The sequence below is a fragment of the Rhinopithecus roxellana genome, chromosome 14, assembly GCF_007565055.1.
Source record: "Rhinopithecus roxellana isolate Shanxi Qingling chromosome 14, ASM756505v1, whole genome shotgun sequence".
Lineage (NCBI taxonomy): Eukaryota > Metazoa > Chordata > Mammalia > Primates > Cercopithecidae > Rhinopithecus > Rhinopithecus roxellana.
The window spans coordinates 70,205,277-70,226,510 of record NC_044562.1 but is presented as its reverse complement, the minus strand read 5'-3'; the positions used below and the strand labels follow the sequence as shown (position 1 = coordinate 70,226,510).

General features: G+C 38.7%; 1 protein-coding gene across 2 annotated transcripts in view; it reads right to left on the bottom strand.

The window, feature by feature from the left end:
- Positions 1-21,234, bottom strand: part of PDE11A (phosphodiesterase 11A) — a 482,346-nt gene that overhangs the window by 217,865 nt on the left and 243,247 nt on the right. For both annotated transcript variants that reach the window (XM_010382456.1, XM_010382461.1), the window contains one exon: positions 10,275-10,407. In XM_010382456.1, the coding sequence (XP_010380758.1) occupies positions 10,275-10,407 (133 nt within the window). The remainder of the gene's footprint in view (positions 1-10,274; positions 10,408-21,234) is intronic.

The window sequence follows — 21,234 nt, the reverse complement described above, 5'->3', positions numbered from 1 at the left end:
GAGAAATTTAGAATAGATATTAGTGATAGAGGCAGGAGGCAGACAAAGGCCTAGACAGAGAAGGCTCTCCAGAGAATTTCCAACCTGCCCCACAAGTGTTACACCAGATGTTTTGTGCATATAAGGGAACCTGCACAGGCGGCTTACTTCCTTTTCTCCACCCTGTTAGTAGTTAATGAAGCCTTGCAGATATAGGGAGATTTTCTATGCAAGAGTTTTTTTTTTTTCCTTTTGGAAGGCATCTTGTTAGGCCAGGACCCCAATTCACAAGACACCCTTTTTTTCCTCCCTTGTTTGAGGACAACCCAGCTCCTCAGCTTTACCTTAGCATTCAGTTTATGATAAGGAGGCAGCATCCAGCTGCTGGCTGCAGTCTGTCAAGGTCTAAGGAACTCAAAGGTTGTGACAACAGTGGAGACAGGGCATATGTGGGTGAGTACAGATACTCCCACCTTCTAGGCCCCTCTGTTAACATGGGTGGAAGCTGCGCTGACACTCATGGGTAGCACCCTGTCAAGGTTGCCAGGACTTGAAGATATAAGGACAGAAGAAAGAAAAGAAACACCTCTTCTTTCTTTCCCTCATGTACCCCATATTCGCTGGGAAGACAAAGGAATTAGGGACACCTCATCTCCTCTTCCTAGCTGGGTAACCGTTCATCTTTAGTCTGTACCTCTCTCAAATGCATCCTGAGGCCTGAGGGCTCCTTTCTTTTTCCATTTTCCTCCTCTGTCCTCTCTTCACAGAGGGGTAATTGTGTCCCTGTACTACATGATACTCCCCTTGGATGCATCTCCAAACTGGGAAAAGTTAATTCCCCAAACTCGGGAGGCTGAGGCAGGAGAACTGCTTGAACCCAGGAGGTGGAGGTTGGAGTGAGCCAAAATCACGCCACTTCACTCGAGCCTGGGCGAGTAAGACTCCATCTCAAAAGAAAGAAAGAAAGAAAAACAATTCAGGAACAAGATGGTGGTTCTCTGGAGGTTGAGTGTCCTCTGTGGCACCCAAGGAAGCTGGCTCAGAACTGAGCTGAGGGGAAGGGAATCCAGAAGCCTGACATGCCAGCAAAGGGGTAAAAGTTTTTGTTTTTGTTTTTTTGTTTTTTGTTTTTGTTTTTTTTTTTTACCAGTTGGACTTTTGGCCTCTCCCTCCCTGTGCAAACCAGTAAAAGGAATGGTAAGGATCACTGTTTATATTCTCTGTAAAGTTTTGATTAATGAAAAAGGATTTATGAGTTTGGTCTTAAGCTGTAGCCAATCTGGTATGCTTTACATGTCTTTCTGTATGGTTCTATCAGAAAGAGGCGTACTTTAGGATAGGATGTGGGTGTAGGACCCCATAAGTCCACTTTTCAACTCAGCCCAACAAACTGGTCAGTAACAAACTTGGCTGCAGGCCTGTATCTTGTTTACGTCCTTGGAAGCATGACCTGTAACCACGTGGGAGGGCTTTTAGTCTCTGACATTTTACAATGGTGGCTCAGGTTCAATCCTGGCTTGAAGAATGAGTACTTTCAAGTTAATAGCTGTGTGACTTCTACCATTTGCTGATTCTCTTCCCTTCCATGAACAACTTCTAGCTTCTTTTCTTAAATCTTCCCTTCTCTGAGCTACCCTTAAAGATTCTAGATGTTGTAAAAACTGCTTACCTCCCCTTTGAAAATACTTCGTATACTCGTAGTTAAGTCATAACCTTAATTGAGGCTTGTTGGTTTCACCTGTGAGGTTACTTTTGGAAAAGTTCAAAAGCCAGAAATATTGGCCGCTTGGCATGGCTAAAGGCAGGTACTAAGGGATTTAAAAGGACTTTCTTAAGCAGTGCTCAGCTTAATTAAAAGTGGATACCTAAGTATGTTTAAAGGACCTTTATGGTTTTTTTCTCTTCTTGAATCTTGTTTCTCTGGAAAAAAGTTTCTTCTCAGTTGACTGAATTATTTTTCTCCATTTTGTCTTGCCACTCTTAATGCACACATGAGAGGTCCTAAAATAATTTCTGATGGCCTGCGACTCCTTGGGAAAAACAGAAAAGGCACCACAGATCTCATTTTATGAGAAACCTCTGTTTTCCTCATGGAACCCCAGAAATCAGAGGCAGATAGATCCCTCTCAAAATCTGTTTTTGTCTTCCAGCCATATCCGTTTGCTAGGCCCTAGAAATATGAGCTTTCCTAGCCTTGCTCTTAAAGGGCTCCACCCAGAGGCCAATAATCAAATTAGACTGGCAAATGAAAAATCTTACAACTACTGGATTTTCTTCTGTCTGTCTATATAATCATATATGTGTTATGTGTGTTATGTTTATAAAGAGCTCTAATTAATTGGTTTGAAGAAAAATAAGCACTTAGATGAATTTTTTTTAAAGAAAGATAAAAGTTGTAATACTTTTTAGTTCATGCGACTTTTATTTGAGAAATAAAAACAGTCTTAAAGATTATTGGTAAAATGCAAACATCATCAAAATGTAAATAGGTGGCCAAAACTATGCAAATCAGATATTAGGCTTGCTAAATGTTTTAAGGTTGTAAACTGCTTCTTTGGCTTTTGAGAACTGTTCAACTTGCCTGCTTTACAACTTGGTAAGACTTGGGGACATATGGAGTTAACCAGATTCTTAACTATGCTGGAAGGAGTCAAACTTTATTGGCACCTAGTACATAATTAAAACAATTTACCAGATTTTACATTAACGTTAAAAACTGCTAAGAGTTACCATTATACATGTAATTGAGACCACTGAAAATGAATTTACATGCAAGATGTGTAAGAAATGGCGTGTAAAAAATGTTTTTAGTAAAAGATTTTAATAAGGTGTGGAAATGTAAATTTTTACCTAGGGTTAAAGGATTGTTTTGAATTAGATGAGATAAAGCTTAAGGTTTAAACAAGTTGTGGAAAGATTGTAAAAAATTAATCTTGCAAAAGGAATTCTGTGCATGAACAGACTGACCAAATTCAAAAGAGTACTATACAGTTATTTCTGTAAATTGTGCATTGAAATAAAAGTACAACAAGATTCTCTTAAGGCACTAATCTGCTCTTTAGCAAAATTTGTAAAGGGTTATAAAAGGTTTATAGGAATCTTACCTCACAGTCAAACTGGTTAAGATTGGATAGAATTGTCTGTAAGATTTAATTAGAAAACTGAGTTGACATTAATAGTAGACTAATGCAAGGGTAAAATTTGGCTTTCTTTCCCTTGAATAAGATTTCCATGTAATAATAAAGGATAATGAAAGTTTTTTTACCTTAAAAAATTTTTTTGAGTCATCATTTTGGCTAAATAAATAGCTTATGGTAATCTGGAATTGTATTTCTTAATATCAAGTGTTCTAAATCTCGAACATATGTAACAGGCAAAAATCAAACTGCAGTTCCTGACCCCTAGCTTTTGGATGTTACAGAGCATCCGAAAGAGAGGTAAACAGGATTATTCGACATATTTAGGTACATGGGATTGCCAAAATGATGCTTAATTTTCTTCAGGTTATATTTCAGTGAATAACATTAATATATCTTCCAAAATTGTATGGGATTTCTAAAATTCTAATGTCTGAGTACATGCTATCAATCATAATTAAGGTTATTATATTAAGTTATTGTAAACCACAGAGATAACCAAATTTCTTTGTCAATCGTGTTTTTAACTGTAACTACTCTGGATATTTTGCTGTTCACAGACGACTGTTTTCTTGTTTTGATCCTCTTCAAAAGATGGTTTATAATCAGCTGTAGAACTTTCACAGGTGATCTCAAATGCAGGTTTCTGTTAACTTTGTAGACCATGACATTGGAATAAAGGAAAAATGTACAGGATTCATGAAGAGCTGAAGTGTTCATGAATATCAAGCAGAACAAGAGTTAATTGAATGGACTGAACTAATAGAAAAACTAAGCAATCTTTTTTAACTTTCGCTTAAAACATTGTTCATCCTTGTTTTCCAGAGTCAAGGAAACTTTTGTTTTGAGCTATTTACTGTCTGTAATAATTGAATAAGGTATACTCCCGTAGACAAAAGTTGGAGCATATTTGTTTCTCTCTGCCAGGTTCCTCTAGAGTTTGAAAACTATTTGTGAGTATTCTTCCTTTTTTTTTTTTTTTGAGACAGAGTCTCACTCTGTCGCCAGGCTGGAGTGCAGTGGCTGGGTCTTGGCTCACTGCAAATTCCGCCTCCCGGGTTTACGCCATTCTCCTGCCCCAGCCTCCTGAGTAGCTGGGACTACAGGTGCCCACCACCTCGCCCGGCTAGTTTTTTTGTATTTTTTTTAGTAGAGACAGGGTTTCACCGTGTTAGCCAGGATGGTCTCAATCTCCTGACCTCGTGATCCACCCATCCCGGCCTCCCAAAGTGCTGGGATTACAGGCTTGAGCCACCGCACCTGGCCGAGTATTCTTAACTCATGACAATATAGTTATTTACATCAGTGCAATAAGAATCTATTTTCTTTTGCAATAGGATGCAACTGGAGAAACTGTTTTATCAAGCCTTGTTTTATCAAGTCTTTGACTGGAATGGCATGCTGTCCTTTAGGGAATCAAGTTTGCCTTGCAGAGCCACTAAAGACCCTTGGGAAAACTGTCCTCATACCTTGTCTACACAGTCCCTGTACAGGGTTTCTAAGCTGTGGTGAGTAAAGAATGTCACTTTCTAACAGGCACAGGAATCCCATATTCTTGGGACTTAAGAAGACAGGAATTTACCTAACTCATAGATATTTGAGGATAGAAACCTATGGCTGGGCTGGGCTTTAGAAGGTCTTATCTGAGATTCTGTGGAACAGAGTTCCATCAATGCCAATTTAAAAGGCCTATGTGAAAATAATTATTCTTGCTACACTTTATGCAAATAATCAGGCCAAATATAAGACTAAGGTTTATTGTGCAAACAACTCAGTCCTATCATGATTTGTTTTTAACAAAAATGAGGGCTGAAGAGAGAAAAATTATGTTCCAGAACTTATCATACATTGCTCATTATATTCTAGTCTCGTTAGTTGTTTTTAAGTTGTTGTCTGCATTTTAGGTTCACCCTGCTTATTCCTGTGAACCAACCAGTGATCTCTGGCTGCAGCTCAGAAGAAACAAAAGGGATGGGTAATGTAAAAATCTGGATCAATATTCTAGTTCTGGGCAGTTATCCCACAAATCCTGCCAGGTGGTGGGAGTAAATAGGGTGCCCATAACCCGGAGGTTTCCTTTTTTGGGGAAATAAGACCAAGAAAGCTAACCAAAGCCAAGCCCCATGCCCTCAAATCCTAGCAGGCATAACTATAGCCACTAGTTATCTCGGCATGCCAGCAGCCTTGGGATTTCTGAGCTCTCCTTACCCCCCACTTTTGTTTCATTTTGATACATCTTCTAATAACCAAGTTTTTCTCTTCTCCCCTTTAGGTCATCGAACTCCAAACGGTCATGCAACCAGAACTTCAGACGATGGCTCCCTTTTACTGGGGACCCTTAAATAGGCCTCTGAGGGAGATCTGACTGCCATCTTCCCAAAATAGTGCCCCGTCAGCAGGAAGCAGTTAAGATCTGTCTTTGTCCCTATTCTAATGGCAGTTAGATGTACCTCTTTGGAGAAGGAATGATAGAGGCAAGAGGCAGACAGAGAAGGATCCCTGGAGAATCTCTGACCCACCCCACAAGTGTTTACGCCAGTTGTTTTGTACAGATAAGGGAACCTGCACAGGGGGCTTGCCTGCATGCCTGCAGTGGACTGGAGGCCCATATGCTCTGGGGAAATGGGGTGGAGTCACCAGGAATTAACACCTTACGCAAGGAGGACCCCGGCCTCTTCAGCTCATGTGTGGTGGTCCCGGTATTCAATTTGTGAGGTGGAAACCTGCTTGCGGGACCCCCCTCTCTCTGCTGAGAGCTTTATTTTTGCTTAATAAATTCTGTCCTCCTCACCTTTCAATGTGTTTATGTGCCTAATTCTTTCTGGTCATGAGACAAGAACCCAGATTAGCTGAGCTAAGGAACAAAAAAACAAAAAAAAAAAACAAACAAAAAAAACAAAATGTTGCATCATTAGTGCTCTGAATAATTGTGTTTCTGGCAAATTTAAATCCATTAGGTACACTTAAGTTGAGAAAATTTGTTGGAAATATAGGAAATGCTCTGAAAAGGATTCCCCATGCTACCTCTTTGCAAATTATCTTTCTTGTTAACCAGCCTGAAACTATTCAGAGACGTCAGTGCAGAGAACAAAAAAGCAAGCACTTTTCTCAGTGGAGATAATAATCGTCAATTAATCCTGGATTAAAAAAAGTTTTTAATATTATACCACTGACAAATAACTATTCAACTGGGGAAAAATATGGACCCATGTACCAGACTCAACAAGAAAGGACTCAGACCTTTGCAGGAAGGCAACACAATTCTAAAAGGTGCTCTCTGTCTCTAGGATGATTCTAGAATCATTTTTAAGGGTGGTAAAATCACCTTTGCAAAAATTATAACAGTGAGAGAAAATTATGGCAGTGAAGGAGGTCTGATCTGGCCAACCTCCATCTTGCCTTTGTCCTCCAAGCTGCCCTTAATTATTTCTGGGTTTTGCCCAGGCTAACTTTGGGAGACATTTAGTTGATAGTAAATAATAATAGCTCTTTTTTCTCCAAGGCTCAATCATCTTTGTAAAGTTAATGAGAGGGCACCAGGCTAGGAGGAAAGAGAAGCCTGAATTCTGCTAAGGTGTAGACATAAATGATTACCAGCTATTATTCTGGAGGTCACAAGACATGCAACTTCTCCAATTATTCTTGCAGATAACATCACTATTGTAGAACCTAAGACTGGCCTTTTGAGATGTCTTTTCAGGTTTTTTGCACATCTGAGGAGACCAAAGTCTCCACGGGGACCCATCAACTACTCCTGTGGCCCCATCCAGAAGCAACTTAGCACACATGAGGACTATTTCCCACACACCTGTGATTACACCCCCAATCAGTCAGAAGCAAGCACCCACTGCCTAGCTACCCCCATCCCTTCCCACAAACTATTTTTGAAAAACTCTAGCCCCCACATTCTCAGGGAGATTGATTTAAGTAATAACTCCATTTCCCATGTGGTGTGACTGGCCTCATGTCTATTAAACTCTTTCTTTAATGCAATGCTGTGGTCTTGTTTTATCTGTGCAGATGGTTACAATGGGGTGAAAGTATGAAGCAGTTTCATTTTGTCATGATTTTTTTTTTATCTTGAGGAAAATACTTGACACACTAATGAAAAAATATTACCTGAAATGGTTGTCTTTATCTTATGATCTATACCACCTTATATCAGGCATTGTGGGGAAAAGGTTCAGGTCTCTTAGCCTCTTGGGAGAGCCCTGTGACTCAGTCTTGAGTCTGTTTCATTTATTATTAATACACAGTTGCCACCTGTCCCTGAGGTAAAATATAATTGAGGAGAGAGGAAGCGTAAGCAGATAAATAGTTTTGCTTGACCTAGTGTGATACATAAGACACACAACATACATACACAACATATACACACACATTTATAGGACATATCTACTAAATGTCTGTATTTAGACGGGAACACAGTCTCTCCCTTCTTTCTTTCTTTCTCTTTCTTTTCTTTTCTTTCTCTTTCTCTTTCACTGTCTCTCTCTCTTCCATCCCCAACCTCTCTATCACCTTTATGTGCATTAATTCCGCTCCAGTTTTTTCTCTCAGAATGAGAAGAGAAATGTAAACTACCTTTGAATTTCAGTACCATGCAAAGAAAACATGTAAAAATCAGCATACAATACATCTTAGATTTGCAATTAAAATTTAGTATTTGCTGCCATGCAGATTGAAAGCGTTTGGGTGAGGGACTAACAAATAATGATGGTTTAAGTTCATGCTTTATTTTATCATAGAGGAGAAAGTGATTTTATGAAAGAGTCACTGCTTAACCTACCACAGTTTACTGTCTTCAGACATCATTGCTTCTAACCACTAGATAGGGACATGAAATTTTTATGCCCTATCCCACAGAAATAACTGTTGTCTTTTTGCCTTTGTTCTTTTTATGGATCAGCAGAACAGACTGCCTTATTGGACTGGACTATGAGCATGGAGGAAAATGTAATATGACTGTATCACAAATCAGAAAAGGATATGGTAAAAATCTGCCTGTAGTAAAATGATATGGTATATTCAAACTCACTATATTGTAATAGCAAGAAGTATGCTTGAGATATTAATTGTGCTTACTCAATGTGGTATTTTTGATAAGAAAAAAAGCAATGATTGGACAAGAAATTTTTATTCCCTGGTAAAGGAAAAGATGCTTGTAGTTTATGATCCAGCATGTCATTCTCCTAGATATGAATTCTAGGAAAACTGTTATACTTGAGCACTTAGAGACATGTACAAGAATGTCCTTGCAATTATATATGTGACAGTAACTCACTGAATCCAAACATTCAGTCACATTATAGTGGATAAACAAAGTGAGGCTTATTCATACAATAGAATACTTGCAGCAGTGAAAATAAATGAATATATTACATGTTTACATAACCCAGTAACGATGTTGAGAGGAAAAAAAAGTAAGCCACAGACTAATACATATAGTATTTTTCAATTTATACAATGTTCAGAGACATGAAAAATAAAACAATATATTTGGTGGGGATTCAAATGTGCAATAAAATGATATAGAAAAACCAAGAACTGGTGAGTTCAAATTCAAGGAAGACAAAAACACAGCACAAGGCAAAAGTACATAAAATCAGTCCTAACCCAACCACAATGGAAAAGTATATAAATGTTGACATCTGTAAATCATTTTCAGTGTGCCAGTCATATAACCAAGTTAGTAGCATTCTACCTCACCAGGAGAACTGAAGGACTTTGAACTGTGAACTTTCCTAAGGAAGGTAACTTGAATTTCAGATTGAATGTATAAAAACTGAGGAGAACTAGAGGGTAGGCAGTGTTAGGATAGCCAAGGGAGCAGCTGGAAGGGCGCCCCACCCAGCCTAGGAGTTCATGTAAGGATTTAGGAGCCTCTAACCTCAAGAAGGAATAGAAAATACATGGAAAATGTAGCCTGGGGAAGAGAGTTCTAGGCAGCTACTGGTAGGTGGTAAGTTTGGGAATATAAGGTTTTCCTGCAGAGATCTGCAAAGATGATCTGACTGAAGTTGTAAATTAGACTTGGACCCCAGCCTCCCTGCCATCACCATGTCCTGGCCACAGACAATGGAGACAGCACAGGGCAGGATTAAGAGTATGGGCTGTGGAGTTTGAGTGGTAGTAGGACTGAATCCTTGTCTGCCTCCAGAGCCATAGAGAAGCTCTCAATTTCTGTAAAATGGGAATGATGACATCTACTTCTCAGGGTTGAAGATTAACTGTTCAGTTGTTATCATTACTAACCTATCCCCTGCTTTGTAGCCAGTGTTATCATTCTAAAATGTAACTCTTGCTTCTCCCCCATTTAAAACTCAATGGTTCCCCATTGCACAGAACAAATACTCCAACTTCTTAACATGTCTTTCAAAGTCTTTTGGTGATCTGATCCCTGCTTCCCTCTCCAGTTTCATGGATCATGGCCCTTCAGCCACATTAGACCATCTCACTTCCCCAACACCCCATGCCTGCTCAACTTTGCCTGGAACACATGTCTCCTCACCCTTCCTCAGCAAAAAAATGCCTGCTACTCTTCAGAGCTCAGCTGGGCAATCTTCAATAGGAAGCCTTGCATTTAATCAATATGTATATATGAGTGTGTATATATATATATATATATATATAGTACACATATGTACATAGAGACATCATCAGTTCATGTGAATTTATCTGTATGATACTCTACACTACCTTAGAATATAAACTTCAAAATTGTTTTAGTATATTCTGTATATCAACACAGTGTGCTTAGATCATTAATATTAAACAATAACACCAACTTACTGTTTCTTGGGAGCAATTTTTATAAATATGGTAGTTGTTTTAGGGTCTATTGGGAAACAACTTTGTTATATACACTTTTTTGTTAAATAGTTCATAGTTTAATATAAAATATACCCAATCATAAAATAGCATCAGACTAAGGATAGCTGTCTTGCTATAAATCAGGGTAGAGTTAGGCAAGTTTTCCTACCTTAGAGTCAACAGTAGGCAATACTAAAAATAAGATCACAGGGGAAGGATGCAAAATAATTGCCAGTAAACTCAGAAATTGCGGTCAGTCTGCATAATGTTCCTTTTTGTGTTTCAACTGTTTTCAACAGTGTGACAACTGAACCTTAGGATTGCAGCCAGAGGGGCTCCTCTTACCTCTGCATCAAAGCGCGGATCCTGGTAGGCATCACTGATATTCACTGGGAGGCCTGTTGAAGCAACCAGCTCAGCAATGCTGTTATTTATTAGCCAGTCAGAGTACGATGATTTCTCCATGCTTTCTTTGAAACTATCAGAGCACCAAGGTAGGCAGGAAGAAAAGAGAGAAACATAAGTTTTCTTGAAAGCAAACACTATAAACTACACTAATATCAGGATAATCTGTCCTTATTAAGAAGCAGTAAGTGACATTAGTCACAGAACAATAGCAAGGTAATTATCAGTGGCTACTTCGAAATGACTTACCTGCTATAATGTATAATAATTAAACCCATGGGCAGAAACCATAGATTCCCTATGATTCAGAGAGAAACTCTAGGTTGTATTTAGGTCCCAAAGCTGGCAATCATATGTAAGGACCAAAATTAACAATAAGACACCAACAACTAATAAAATTCCATCAACCTCACAGCTTGCCCTTTTTAATTGAACAGACTAGATGTTTTGGCACAAGGAAGAATGAAACCCAAATGGGGAAAAATCAGGAAGTAAATTGCGAGTTTAAAAAATTACAAATGCAGCAAAAGAACGTATCTAGACTATGGCCTTTTAATTAGTAATTATTTGAAAAACAATTTTACTATCAGTCATTATTTTAATAACTTGGTAATATTTTAATAACTATTTTAGTATCTTAGTTAACTATTTTGGTAATTTTAGATTATGTTTCTTAACAATAGCACATATCCCACTTACAAAATCTCACTTAAAAGCCTATTTTAATGCAACAGACCTTTAACATTAATAATTAAAATTATTTTCATATTTAATTTGAACAAGGAATTTTATGCTAAGTGATTTTTTGAACTTTCCCCTGTATCACTTTCATGACAGACCCTACATATACAGAAATGCTGTAAGAATTAGTTAATATCCCCCATTCTTCTCCTCCTTGCCATCTTTTCTTCCACAAGTATATATTGAGCACTGCCAGGAGCTGTGGAGATACAAAATTGAGAACTGTTCAAATTAGTATTGGCCAGGAAATTTTCCTGGATGATGTCTGATTTGTGGCTTGGCAAGTGATAACTGAAACTACGTGAATGGATGCAAGCATACTAGGGCAAGGTTTTCAAGCTGACTTCTGTGGAACCCTGGATTTCATAAGATGAGTATACTACAGCAAGAATAATAATCACTCTATTGACTTTTTAATCTAAACTGCACTATATGTAAGAAAACACTAAACATGTACATCGTCTTTGTTATTATGCAATAATGTCCCTGTGTGAAATTATGCCATGTTGAGAAGGCAGGAAACTGCATGGACAGGCCATTGGATGCACATTATTTACCCTCATTAATATATCTCATCTGTAATGATTGCTGCCCTGTGTCTGATAAATTCAGCATGTATTTGTAATGTTATTCATCCCTTATTGCATGTTAAACATTAATAATATATAAACTTTATTCTCTATGACTCTCTGGCTGAAAAATGGAAGTTTTAATAAAAAGCTGAGTCTTGTAGTTCTTAGATGGCACCTAAATCAAAGAAGTAAAAAGAATGAGTACTTCAAGGAGAAAAGGAAGCTTTATTTTCTAAAACAAAACAACAAAGAAGTTTTTATTTTCTCTTTGCTGTTTTATATACATCGCATTTCATGAGATGAAATTTTTTGTTGTGCTGCAATGAAAGCAAAATCTAGGAAGAAACAAGATAATGCACCTCACACAAAGATCTAACGTAGTGAAGTCATTTCTAAGTTTTTAAAAGGGTATGGGCTAAATTCTGACCTTTCTTTCAGGGATTAATTGGCTTGCCAGTTCATTCTGCACTGTGTACTTTATTCCACATTTTAATTATTGAGGTGTTCTGTGATCACACCATTTCGAAGCTGCTGACCTAGAGTGTTCTGTGGAGTGTGGGAAGCAGCGCTGCAGAAGGAGCTGGGGAGAGGTCTGGGCACAGAAGTCAAGGGAGGAACTTGAAAAATGGTTTAGTAGGGTGATGCTCAAGGAAGGAGCCAGTTTTACCAATAAGTGCCAACAACCTTCGAGCTGGGTCTTTCAGGATGAGAAAGAGTTCAGCAAGGAGAGATTGGAGGAGTTAGAAGGAAACAGCAGGAACAAAAGACACAAATGCAGCAGAGTACAAAGTGTGTTCTTGGCACAATGAGCAATCGTATGGTGGGAATAAAACTGAAAAAGAGGTCAAGGCTCAAAGGTGAGACCTTGATCAAGTTGCTGAGACCTTAGTTATAGGCAATGGAGAACTGTTTTAAGAATATGGAGCAGGGAAGTGACCTGGTTTAAGATGTGATTTTAGAAAGCTTAATCCAGGTACAATGAGCATCAAGAACTGGGTAAGAGACACTAAAGGTGGGAAGAGGTCCTGTAAACCACAGAAGTCATGCAGGTGGGAGGCAATGGTGCTGGTGACTCAAGAGGTGCTGCAGAAGATTCCATAGGCTCTGTGGCCAGATAGCAGCGGCTTACATTTTGTTCCTGAGTGCCTGTGGCCCTATTAGCAGAACATAGTTGTTTTAAGGAGTGGGGAGATAGGGGAAAGGTGATAGATATTCTGTAAGCCTGGGACATGTTCATTTTTGAAAGTCCAGGAACAAAATCCTATCAGTAATCAGGACTGAAAACTCTAATCCAGAGTTAGGATAATTTTCAGGGAGAATAAAATGCATGAGATCACTCAGGGACAGAACACGTAGGGAAATCTATATCTAGGGAAGGGAAGGAGAAGAAAAGTAGTAATAAAGGGGGAGGGGAGAAAGAGAAGAAATTTAAAGGAGGAAAAACTTAAATTTATTGCCATCTACTGTGGGCCAAGGGTCAGGTCGGATACTTTACCTGACTAATTTGTTTTGTCCTCAGATAAATCCTATGAGACGGATATGCTTCTCTATATTTTATAGATCAGAAAATGGAGACCTAGGATGCTCAATAACTTTCCCAAGTGGAGATAGAAGTTTCACCTAAATCTGACCCCAACATCCTAAATTATAGTATTTTTCCTGTTACCTTTCCGAAGGAGTTAATGGATAGCGTTATAGCAAGAATAGTGGGTTGTCACCTAAGAACAAATAAAGAAGGGCAGTCCGCATCAGAGAGAGTTTAAGGAAGCTGCTAAAGATAGTAAACACTTCAGTCTGAGACTTTAGTCACAGGAAGGGCTAGGAAAAACCACTGGAGTTGATAATTAAGAGCTTTAGGTCCCTACTTACAGAATTCCAAAAGAAGATATGATGACAAAAACACTTACTGGGCAGGGGTTCCTGAAAAACTCACTCTAAATCTAAAACATGCTTAGAATTTGGCTTGGTTCAGTATGCATACTGAATTGAAATCATTGTAACATCAGTGAACAGTGTAGAAGGAATATTGACTCTGTGCAAGGCACAGTTGAGGCGGTTTCTAAAGTATAAGCTATGATCTTTGCCCTCAGAGAGGTTGCTACTTGGCTGGGGAGATGAGAAATAAACACACTGACATTTAAACAATACAAAAATTAAATGCCCACTTCAAATTTCAAATGAAAAAATTTTCACATAGCTGTGTTGATAAGTTGCCAAGTCAACTGTACCGATCACAAATGCTGAAGACGTCCATGGAGGGAGAAATGACTTCAGGTGTTGTAATCTAGCTAAGGCTTCAGAGAGGAGATGAGATTCGAACTGACCTATAGGTCAGTGCAACGGTGCAAACAGATTTTCTGAAAATCATCTCTGCATTTCTTCAGTTCAGTGTTGCACAGGGACATAAATTAAGGCCTGACTAATCAGATCCTCAGAGAGACAGACAGGAAAGTTGATTTGTCACTTGGTATTTACATCACTGTCTTAGTCCATTCAGGCTGATAGGGCAAAATACCATAAGTTGAGTGACTTATAAACAACAAATATTTATTTCTCACAGTTTTGAGACTGGGAAGACCAAGAACAAGGCACTGGCAGATTCAGTATCTAGTGCCTTCTCGCTTTAGTTCAGTGTCTAGTGCCTTCTTGTCCTCACATGGTAGAAGGAATGAGGGATCGCTCTGGGGGCCTCTTTTATAAGGGCACTGATTCCATTCATGAAAGCTCCACCCCCATTACCTAATTACCTCCTCAAGGAGCACCCCTTCATACCCTCACATTAGGGACTGGGTTTCAACATATGTATTTTTGGGCAGACACAAACATTCAGACAAGAGTAATCACATTCTGGCTTATGCACCAGCTCAATTTTGGAATTCTTAATGGTCTACCATAATACAGAATCATAACACTGAGTTAGAGCTTTCAAAAGCTTGCTTCTCTTCTTCATAAACAAAGGTAATTTTATGTTATGATTAAGATCATGGATTTTGGTATACCTCAAATGTCTCCTTTGCTGCTTTCTAGCAAAATGATCTCAGGAAAACTTCATTGGTAAAATGGGTATAATACTACTACTGTGGAGATTAAGGTGATAATTCATGCAAAGTGCTCAGCATATTATTTAGCCCATAGCAAATATTTTCTAAAAGCATCACAACTTTTAAAGCAAATTCTGCAAATGACAGATCCCTTTATACATTTCAGTGATGTGATGTTGTGAGTTTAATCACAAAGGAAAGGGCCCAAATTATTTCTGCTTTTGGAAAGACACATCTAACTTTAAGGGTAAGCTCTTTCAAAAAGTGCCTACAGCTCATCACCTCCCCCTGATTTATGAGGGACCTTTTATTCAGTATGGTTTTCTCTTTTGTAGTTGGTTGCTGTTGGGACAGAACATGGTAAGATCACAGTCACAGCCACATGTAGTTGTGCAGGTTCCGCCTTGGACAGGGATGCCCTATAAAAGGGAGAAGTGGGGGTTAAAATAAGTCTAACTGTGCTTGTTTGCTTGAAGTTGTATCCACCTGGAGAGGGTACCTTTTCCTAATTCTCACAGAGACATTTGTATGGGCTTTCAATGGCCCTCCTTCAAGCTTTTCTTCAACACATCTGAAAATTGGGCATGTAATCTCTTTTTTTTTTATTATTATACTTTAAGTTCTAGGGTACATGTGCACAATGTGCAGCTTTGTTACTTATGTATACATGTGCCATGTTGGTGTGCTGCACCCATTAATTCGTTATTTACATTAGGTATATCTCCTAATGCTATCGCTTCCCCCTCCCCTCACCACATGACAGGCTCTGGTGAGTGATGTTCCCCTTCCTGTGTCCAAGTGTTCTCATTGTTCAATTCCCACCTATGAGTGAGAACATGCGGTATTTGGTTTTCTGTTCTTGAGGCTTGCTGAGAATGATGGTTTCCAGCTTCATCCATGTCCCTGCAAAGGACATGAACTCATCCTTTTTTATGGCTGCAGAGTATTCCATGGTGTATATATGCCACATTTTCTTAATCCAGTCTATCATTGATGGACATTTGGGTTGGTTCCAAGTCTTTGCTATTGTGAATAGTGCCACAATAAACATACATGTGCATGTGTCTTTATAGCAGCATGATTTATAATCCTTCGGGTATATATCCAGTAATGGGATGGCTGGGTCAAATGGTATTTCTAGATCTAGATCATTGAGGAATCGCCACACTGTCTTCCACAATGGTTGAACTAGTTTATAGTTCCACCAACAGTGTAAAAGTGTTCCTATTTCTTCACATCCTCTCCAGCACCTGTTGTTTCCTGACTTTTTAATGGTTGCCATTCTAACTGGTGTGAGATGATGTCTCATTGTGGTTTTGATTTGCATTTCTCTGATGGCCAGTGATGATGAGCATTTTTTCATGTGTCTGTTGGCTGCATAAATGTCTTCTTTTGAGAAGTGTCTGTTCATATCCTTTGCCCACTTTTTGATGGGATTGTTTGTTTTTTTCTTGTAAATTTGTTTGAGTTCTTTGTAGGTTCTGGATATTAGTCCTTTGTCAGATGAGTAGACTGCAAAAATTTTCTCCCATGCTGTAGGTTGCCTGTTCACTCTGATGGCAGTTTCTTTTGCTGTGCAGAAGCACTTTAGTTTAATTAGATCCCATTTGTCAATTTTGGCTTTTGTTGCCATTGCTTTTGGTGTTTTAGACATGAAGTCCTTGCCTATGCCTATGTCCTGAATGGTACTGCCTAGGTTTTCTTCTAGGGTTTTTATGGTTTTTAGGTCTAACATTTAAGTCTTTAATCCATCTTGAATTAATTTTTGTATAAGGTGTAAGGAAGGGATCCAGTTTCAGCTTTCTACATATGGCTAGCCAGTTTTCCTGGCACCATTGATTAAATAGGGAATCCTTTCCCCATTTCTTGTTTTTGTCAGGTTTGCCAAAGATCAGATGGTTGTAGATGTGTGGTATTATTTCTGCAGGCTCTGTTCTGTTCCATTGGTCTATATCTCTTTTTTGGTACCAGTACCATGCTGTTTTGGTTACTGTAGCCTTGTAGTAGAGTTTGAAGTCAGGTAGAGTGATGCCTCCAGCTTTGTTCTTTTGGCTTAGGATTCTCTTGGCAATGCGGGCTCTTTTTTGGTTCCATATGAACTTTAAAGTAGTTTTTTTCCAATTTTGTGAAGAAAGTCATTGGTAGCTTGATGGGGATAGCATCAGTGTGCTGTATTCAGGAGACCCATCTCACGTGCAGTGACACACATAGGCTCAAAATAAAGGGATGGAGGAAGCTCTACCAAGCAAATGGAAAACAAAAAAAGGCAGGGGTTGCAATCCCGGTCTCTGATAAAACAGACTTTAAACCAACAAAGATCAAAAAAGACAAAGAAGGCCATTACATAACAGTAAAGGGATCAATTCAACAAGAAGAGCTATCTATGCTAAATGTATATGCACCCAGTGCTGGAGCACCCAGATTAATAAAGCAAGTCCTTAGAGACTTACAAAGAGACTTAGACTCTCACACAATAATAACGGGAGACTTTAGCTCCCCACTGTCAACATTAGACAGATCAACGAGACAGAAAGTTAAAAAGGATATCCAGGAATTGAACTCAGCCCTGCACCAAGTGGACCTCATAGACATCTACAGAACTCTCCACCCCAAATCAACAGAATATACATTCTTCTCAGCACCACATTGCACTTATTCCAAAATTGATCACATAGTTGGAAGTAAAGCACTCCTCACCAAGTGTAAAAGAACAGAACTTATAACAAACTGTCTCTCAGACCACAGTGCAATCAAACTAGAACTCAGGATTAAGAAACTCACTGAAAACCACTCAACTACATGGAAACTGAATAACCTGCTTTTGAATGACCACATAACGAAATGAAGGCAGAAACAAAGATGTTCTTTGAAACCAATGAGAACAAAGATACAACATACCAGAATCTCTGGAACACATTTAAAGCAGGGTGTAGAGGGAAATTTATAGCACTAAATACCCACAAGAGAAAGCAGGAAAGATCTAAAATTGACACTCTAACATCACAATTAAAAGAACTAGAGAAGCAAGAACAAACACATTCAAAAGCTAGCAGAAGGCAAGAAATAAGTAAGATCAGAGGAGAACTGAAAGAGATAGAGACACAAAAAACCCTTCAAAAATCAATGAATCCAGGAGCTGATTTTTGAAAAGATTAACAAAATCGATAGACCACTAGCAAGACTAAGAAGAAAAGAGAGAGGAATCAAACAGACACAATAAAAACTGATAAACGGGCTATCACCACTGATCCCACAGAAATACAAACTACCATCAGAGAATACTAGAAACATCTCTATGCAAATAAACTAGGAAATCTAGAAGACATGGATAAATTCCTGGACACCTACACCCTCCCAAGACTAAACCAGGAAGAAGTTGAATCCCTGAATAGACCAATAACAGGCTCTGAAATTCAGGCAATAATTAAAAACCTACCAACCAAAAAAAGTCCAGGACCAGACGAATTCACAGCCAAATCTTACCAGATGTACAAGCAGGAGCTGGTATCATTCTTTCTGAAACTATTCCAATCAATAGAAAAAGTGGAAATCCTCCCTAACTCATTTTATGAGGCCAACATCATCCTGATACCAAAGCCTGGCAGAGACACAACAAAAAAGAGAATTTTAGACCAATATCCCTGATGAACATTAATGCAAAAATCCTCAATAAAATACTGGCAAACCAAATTCAGCAGCACATCAAAAAGTTCATCCACCATGATCAAGTGGGCTTCATCCCTCGGATGCAAGGCTGGTTCAACATACGCAAATCAATAAATGTAATCCAGCATATAAACAGAACCAAAGACAAAAACCACATGATTATCTCAACAGATGCAAAAAAAAAAAAGTCCTTTGACAAAATTCAACAGCCCTTCATGCTAAAAACTCTCAATGAATTTGGTATTGATGGGACATATCTCAAAATAATAAGAGTTATTTATGACAAACCCACAGCCAATATCATACTGAATGGGCAAAAACTGGAAGCATTCCCTTTGAAAACTGGCACAAGACAGGGATGCCCTCTCTCACCACTCCTATTCAACACAGTGTTGGAAGTTCTGGCCAGGGCAATCAGTCAAGAGAAAGAAATAAAGGGTATTCAATTAGGAAAAGAGGAAGTCAAATTGTCCCTGTTTGCAGATGACATGATTGTATATTTAGAAAACCCCATTGTCTCAGCCCAAAATCTCCTTAAGTTGATAAGCAACTTCAGCAAAGTCTCAGGATACAAAATCAATGTGCAAAAATCACAAGCATCTTACACACCAATAACAAACAAACAGAGAGCCAAATCATGAATGAACTCCCATTCACAATTGCTTCAAAGAGAATAAAATACCTAGGAATCCAACTAACAAGGGATGTAAAGGACCTCTTCAAGGAGAACTACAAGCCACTGCTCAATGAAATAAAACAGGACATAAACAAAAGGAAGAACATTCCATGCTCATGCATAGGAAGAATCAATATCGTGAAAATGGCCATACTGTCCAAGGTAATTTATAGATTCAATGGGCGTATAATCTCACATGGAGCACCATCAGTGACAGGAAACTTACTACCTATCACATATTACATTATATTTTGTGGCAGCTCAGTTTACTTTCTAATAATCATTATCCTTGGTTCCAAGTTCCATGGTTTGTGATCACAGAGCATGAACCTCATTATCTGACAGCCCTCAAAATATTTAGCAATAATTAACATGTCTCCCATGATCATCCACCTAACATCATTCTTCTACCCACCTGTCTCCAATTCCTTAGGTTACTCCTCTCGTGGCATGCCTTTCTCTTCATACCATGCCAGTCCTAGATGTAGCCCCCCTTGTTAACAGTCCTTTTGAGTATGAAAGCCAGTCCAGTTCATAGTCTTCTCCATGGGGTCTGAGTAGGATGAAGGAGTTATGACCACCTCCTTCATTCTAGGCCCTGTTTCTACCAACAAAGGTCTGGAGTGATAGTTCCCAATAGGTCTTATTTTTGATAAGTTTTTGAAAATTTAAATTAATATTCAAAGATGAATTAACCAACTTTCTTGAGTCTAGAAACTCCCACCAGAGATATCAAAGGCCAGCAAATCCAATGCTAAGATTTTCAGTTTGGGCCAGAACCAAGATAGAGATTCACTGCTGTTTGGAAACACAACTACATCTTGATTACTCCCAGGCCTCCAAAGCTTATGGTGCAAATGAGTTCATGTCAACTCAGTAGTTCTTAGCTGCCATGTGCATAACTGTAAGACCACAGACACCTCCAAGTCCTTCCCTGACCTTCAGTTTGGGCCAGAACCAAGATAGAGACTCATTGCTGTTTGGAAACACAACTACACCTTGATTACTCCCAGGCCTCCAAAGCTTATGGGTGCAAATGAGTTTTGGGGATACTTATTCTTTCATTCAAGGCCCCTTGTTAAAGCCTACTGCTTAGAAATCACTTGAGGGAGCCTGACCAATAGCTCCCAGAGTGCCAAAGCTTCATGGAAGAAGGGAAGAATACATCTGCCAAGCTGTATACAGCATGTTGGTGCCTGGGCCCTAATGCCATATTGCTTGTGCACACATTGTCACAAGTTTCCTATTTAAACAGCTCCTTTTGCCTTTGCCCATACCCCTCTCTGTAGACATACAGGGTAGGGCTGGGATGCCCATTCACATTAGACGAGTACTCATGTACCAACTCATTCTTTCAGCAAAAAGACAAAGACTCTTATCACTCTCTTCATGCAAGTGAATGATGTGAATGTTGGTGTGTGTGTGTGTGTGTGTGTGTGTGTAGCCAAGACATTAACTGTACACTAGTGCATAACAAGAAAAAATGGCATAGAATTCTTAGCACATTCATTTGTTATTGAAGACTAATGGTTGATTGAGAAACCATTCAAATGTTTATAAAGTTTTTTTAAAGCAAATCATTTGTCCATGTTTAATTTCATTTGTCCAAGTTTAATAGCTTTGTACATTTAAGTCACAACATTATTTTGATCCCTACAGTGAGGATATTTTAAAAAATTCTGACTTAAAGGAAAAAGCAGCAGACAATAAAAATATATTGATATAAGTGTTTGAGAAAAGTAAAATCAATATAGTTGACACCTGAACTTCAGTGAAACTTCCTTAAAAGGTCATAATTAACCACTTAATAGCTTATTTTAACTCTCTACAAAGTAGACCTCCCGAGGCTCAAGATTCATTTTAGAATAACATTCTAATTGTAAAGAAATCCTTTATCTTGTTATTTTGCTAGAAAAGGGGGTATAAGAAAATGTACGTTTTTAAGTGAGTTTCACATAAAGGGCTGTAGTTTAGATTCTTCTCAGTGGTATCTTGCTTCCAAATGTGAGACTCAAACTGACTTCAAAGAGAGCTTCATGAACTCAAATATATTGACTGTGGATGGATAAAAGAGAATTGCCCTATTACAGAAAACACGTAATTCCTGAAATGTGGCTGCCCCTGAAGTGAGGGCCGGTGAGGTATATATAAACCTCAGGGTTGACAAGTTGCAGAGTCGTGTAGGAGGTAAATCAATACAAGCA